Source organism: Lupinus angustifolius, chromosome LG20 (genome assembly GCF_001865875.1).
Source record: "Lupinus angustifolius cultivar Tanjil chromosome LG20, LupAngTanjil_v1.0, whole genome shotgun sequence".
In the NCBI taxonomy this organism is placed as follows: Eukaryota; Viridiplantae; Streptophyta; class Magnoliopsida; order Fabales; family Fabaceae; genus Lupinus; species Lupinus angustifolius.
Genome location: NC_032028.1, coordinates 7,081,420 through 7,086,948, shown reverse-complemented (window position 1 = coordinate 7,086,948; position 5,529 = coordinate 7,081,420). Strand labels below are relative to the sequence as shown.

At 32.0% G+C, this 5,529-nt stretch overlaps 1 protein-coding gene across 1 annotated transcript; it reads left to right on the top strand.

The window, feature by feature from the left end:
• Positions 1,708 to 4,564, top strand: LOC109336347 (3-ketoacyl-CoA synthase 11-like). The gene is made up of 3 exons (XM_019572886.1): positions 1,708 to 1,829; positions 1,869 to 2,686; positions 3,568 to 4,564. Exons 2-3 carry the CDS (start codon positions 1,910 to 1,912, stop codon positions 4,345 to 4,347), a joined length of 1,557 nt encoding a protein of 518 aa, XP_019428431.1. The 5' UTR covers positions 1,708 to 1,829; positions 1,869 to 1,909; the 3' UTR covers positions 4,348 to 4,564.

Below are 5,529 nucleotides of genomic sequence, written 5' to 3'. Positions count from 1 at the left end.
ATACCGTTCTTTTATCATTAATAGGAAACAATTATCTTATTAGAAATTCTAATAATTTGTTTTTTAATAAGGTGGATATTTGTCTATTTTTAATTAATGATAAAGGGAGAGATATAGAGTAACTAATATAGAAAATTTATATCCCAAACTTTTAAGAAAGTGAATAAAAATATGTTATCTTAAATCATGTCTTATACATTAAAATTAAAATTTAGATTTTAATTATCATTTCTATTTTTACTTTATTATTATTGAGCGGGACAATGTATGATATAATTCGCAATATCAAATCTCTAATATATGAAAGCCTATTTATGGATACAGTAAATGACAATAATGAAATTGAATTAAAGGCACACAGCGTTTAGGGGAAAGCAACATCTACAATGATTGAGCAATGGTGGCCAACTCCAAACCTAGATAGCTTTAAATGTTAAAGTACATATTAGTAAAAGAAAATCGTGTCACTCCTACATAGAGTTTGCATAATGAAATTTAGATAGCCTTATATACTTATTTACACGTTTCAACAACCAGATACATTAAAACCGTCATTGACAAACCTGTTTAATGAATCTTCTTTCACTAGAGAAATTGTTTCACTTGCAACATTTATTTTCAACCCCAACAATGTGTTACTAATTTACATGAAAGTTTTGTACGAATTCAACTAGGAACGTGAGTTCTGAAATGTGACTAAACGGGTGTTGTCAAATGGAAAATATTTCACTCGAAAAAGAGAGTAGAAAATGGGATGGGATCACATGTTCCCATTTATGTCTCATTTGATATCCCAAGTCAATGAGAAAACTTTTTTCATTTAAAATAAAAAATTATAAAAACAGGGAATAATATTTTTAATATTATTTTATGAAGTTTGATTAGTTCGAAATATGAGAACAGAAAAATTATGGAACATGTCACCTCATTTAAACTTTAATTCACAACTTTTGGTGATAATAAAAAAATTAACTCACCTTTCATGTACATTATTGATTTCAAAATATTATTTTTTATTTAATATACTTTATACGACTTTTTACACAATATTAGTTGTATATTATTAATTTTATTTAATATTCAATAATGTTTAAAAGGCAATAATATAAATAACTCTTATATTCATGATTTTTAGAAATTTTCATTTTAGAATGAAAATATATTGACAACAAGTTATATAAACATATAGGCATGGTAGGTAGTTAGGAACCCAAAAGTGTGCAACGTTTAGTATAGTATATAGTAAGGACTAAGGAGGCTTTCCTTTTGTGAAAAGAAAAGATGAAAATGATAGGAAAAAACAATAAACAGAAAGTAGAAAGTTGAGATGCATAAATATCATTTATTTGAATTGTTCACCAATCACCAACGTATGATTTTGACACAATTGAGTGGACTGTTCACCGATTTAACATGCATACATGTGCTACCTAGTGGTTTATAAATGAATGAAAAATAAAACTATACCCTAAAAATCAGTGGCAAATTATTAATAATATGGAAACACAAGGTTGAAAATTAAAATGCATGAAAAAACCCAATGAAGAAGGGTTCCTAGTTGGCTTATTCAATGCCCCTGCATGTTGTACTAACAATTAAATAGTTCGTTGGGGTAGTTGTATCTGCTATCCTCTCTTTAGGACCCCCCCTCCCTAAATATCCCTCCATAAACCCTTTAAAATACCCTGCCATATTCCACATTTTTGCAACACACTAACCTTTCTTCCCTTTATTTTCCATTCACTTGTTTATGCAAACATATACTCTTCTCCAAAGTTGAAGAAAATTTCCCGTTGAGAAGGAAAACCCAAAGCCATAATCTTTTCATTCTATACTGCTATTATTATTCTTTGTTTTCTTCTCTTTTGAGTACTCTCCCAAGTTTCCAAATCCACTTCCCTATCTCCTCATGGAAAATAACAAGAACCAAAACTTAGATTCAGGTACAATTTCTGTTGAATCTCAACAAGGGAAAAGGAAGCTTCCAAACTTTCTTCTATCTGTGAGGCTTAAGTATGTGAAGCTTGGGTACCATATCTTAATCTCCAATGCTATGTATCTTTTGCTCATACCCATTTTAGGGGTAGCTTCAGCTCATCTATCAACTACTTCTATCAATGATGTTATCCAACTATGGGAGAATCTCAAGTTCAATCTTGTCTCAGTGACTCTATGTTCTAGCCTTATAGTATTCCTTGCCACCCTTTACTTTATGAGCAGGCCAAGAGGTGTTTACTTAGTGGACTTTGCATGTTACAAGCCAGAAGAAAATTGCATATGCACTAGGGAAACCTTCATGGATAGGTCTGTGTTGACTGGAACCTTTTCAGATGAGAATTTGGCATTTCAGAAGAAGATACTTGAGAGGTCTGGTTTGGGTCAAAAGACTTATTTGCCCCCAGCAATATTGAGGGTCCCACCAAATCCTAATATGGCTGAAGCAAGGAAAGAAGCTGAGGAAGTTATGTTTGGTGCTATTGATCAGCTTTTGGCAAAGACTGGGGTGAAAGCTAAGGATATTGGGGTTTTGGTTGTGAATTGTAGTTTGTTTAATCCTACACCTTCTCTATCTGCGATGATTGTGAACCATTATAAGTTAAGAGGGAATATCCAAAGTTATAATCTTGGTGGCATGGGTTGTAGTGCTGGCCTACTCTCTATAGACCTGGCCAAGCAGCTCCTTCAGGTTTGCACTTATTTTCTTTTAATTCATTCAAAATTAAATTTTAGTTCATCTTAAGTTCATCATAATTCATGTGTCACAAGTGAGATTGAGGTTATTCACACTCTAATTTGTCTATTTACACTTTTTTTTCTTATCAATCATGATTTGGTTTTTATTTTTGTACCCCACCCAAGTATCTGTTAGGTATCACTTTTATTTTAAGTTCATGATCATTCAGGTATCACTTGATCTAGTGAATCATGCTTGTCTCTTTATATGACTCTAACTACATGGCGCCAAAATAAAAATTAATAATAAGATTCATGAAATTTGGGATTTTCTAAACATCGTTTGGACCAGAAGTAGGGACCTTCATGCAAAGAGGTTTCTATAGGCAAATTGCAACACCAGTTGTCCACAACTCCACATGTCCATCTGGTCCATGTTTTAGAGAGGGAAATTATCATTTTTGCTCTTATTTTTAAAGATAGAAGTGTTATATTATTTTATTTAAAAGGTAGAAGTATAACATCATATTAGTTTTTCTTTTATTTTTTATGTACTAGAGAGGATCGCCACTCATGTTTTAGTCTATGTTATTGAGATTTTCTAGGCATATTATTTATTAGTATGGCAAAGCTAGTTTAACCCTTTTAGGAGTGTTTTATATGCCTATGTCCACATGTTCAATTTGGAAAATGAAGTATTGAAATTAAAGACTCTGTAATATACCAACAATTCCTGTTATATATCTGCAATAGTAACTACATCAAAAACATACCCAGTCCAGTAGTATGTTGTTTATGTGATTATGATCTTTATAACATATACTTGATGTCAAATAATATAAATATTATAAGAAGTTCACTAATCACCTAATTGTGATACTTATATATTTATAGGTACACCCAAACTCTTATGCCTTAGTAGTGAGCATGGAGAACATCACTCTGAACTGGTATTTTGGCAACAACAGATCAATGCTTGTCTCAAATTGTCTCTTCAGAATGGGAGGAGCTGCAATACTCCTCTCAAACAAATCTTCTGACAGAAAAAAGGCCAAATACCAATTGGTCCATACAGTTAGAACTCATAAAGGTGCAGATAACAAATCCTATGGTTGTGTTTTCCAAGAAGAAGATGACAAAAAAACAGTTGGTGTTGCACTCTCAAAAGACTTAATGGCTGTTGCTGGTGAAGCCCTTAAGACAAACATCACAACACTTGGACCATTAGTCCTACCTATGTCAGAACAGCTCTTGTTTTTTGCTACCTTGGTTGCTAGGAAAGTGTTGAAGATGAAAATAAAGCCATATATTCCAGATTTTAAGCTAGCTTTTGAGCACTTTTGCATCCATGCAGGAGGAAGAGCAGTGCTGGATGAGTTGGAGAAAAATCTAGACCTAAGTGATTGGCATATGGAGCCATCAAGAATGACTTTGTATAGGTTTGGAAACACTTCTAGTAGTTCATTGTGGTATGAATTGGCATACACTGAAGCAAAGGGTAGGATCAGAAAAGGTGATAGGACTTGGCAAATTGCATTTGGTTCTGGATTCAAGTGCAACAGTGCTGTGTGGCGTGCATTGAGGACCATTGATCCTGCAAAAGAGAAGAATCCTTGGATGGATGAGATTCATGAGTTTCCTGTGCATGTGCCTAAAGTGGAAACAATTAATTAAGGATGATGTTTTATTTAAGGTTTTTATAGTTATAATGTTAGGAGGTGTGGGAAAATAGATGAGATGATTATTTTCAACAGCTTTGCTAGTTTCTTTGTTCATGTGCTAGTGTGCTGAAGTGTGTATACAACTATTGTTGATCAATTGAAAATGTATTACATGATTTTTCATAAAATGTATCAATTCACCTTTCAAAGATATATGAAAATTGTTTTTTACGTGGCCTATCAATTTGGAAAGCTTATATAAAGAAAAAAAAAGTAATAATAATAGATTACTAACTAATATGAAGGGACCAAAACTTTATAGGCTAAAATACATTATAAAATATTACATATGTAAATTTTACCTTGTGATTTGAGAGGAACTTTGAGATTGTGGTTTAGTCACAACAGAAACTCATGTTTATGCTACAAAAGTGGAATAAATGACAATGGCAATGATAAAATATTACATATACAAATCTAATCATAGTCACAACTGAAAATGCTAGAAGCACTTTACCAGTAATTGATTAATCCACGACACTTTTATTAATTTTTTTACCATAATATTTAATTCCTAGATTATAATAATCTTTGTGCATTCACAATGGTTGCAGGACATATGCTCAAAGCAAAGAAGAGAGTGAGTTGGGTCAGTTTGAGAAGATTAACCTAAGAATCATTGAAGAAGCTATAAAGTTTGTGGGAGTGAGAGACCATAGGAGCGTTTTTGACATATTTTGAAACATCAATATCAAATTTATTTTGAGTCATTTGATTATTTTTATGATATGTGGACTGTGTATATGTAAAATATGTAACGTTACTTAATATGTGTAGGAAAAATCCAATGTTAAGGAATTTTGAAACACAAAACATGATGACTTAGTGGATGAAGTGATAAGAACTAACCTAGATTTTAATGGAAAATTGAATTGCCCCACATTTTAAGCTACACTTTTTCTTACAAAGATTGTTGAAGTTAGTAAGGAACCAAATAGCAGGGTGATCAACCTCTTCACTAATTACAAGAAAAATAGAAGTAAGTACTAGAACAACAATAGTTATTAAAGAGGTTAATCATTCTTTATTTGATTCATTATTAACTTCAACTATTTCTATAAGACGCTAAATATATGTGGGTAATTTAGATTCCTACTAAAAAGGGTTTGTTCTTATCAAGTTTTCACTTTTTCCA

Bases quoted from the DNA above. Each gene is read 5' to 3' on its own strand.
- LOC109336347 (XM_019572886.1), top strand. From the start codon at position 1,910: ATGGAAAATAACAAGAACCAAAACTTAGATTCAGGTACAATTTCTGTT. The intron at 2,687-3,567 runs GTTTGCACTTAT...ATATATTTATAG, and splicing joins TGGCCAAGCAGCTCCTTCAG to GTACACCCAAACTCTTATGC.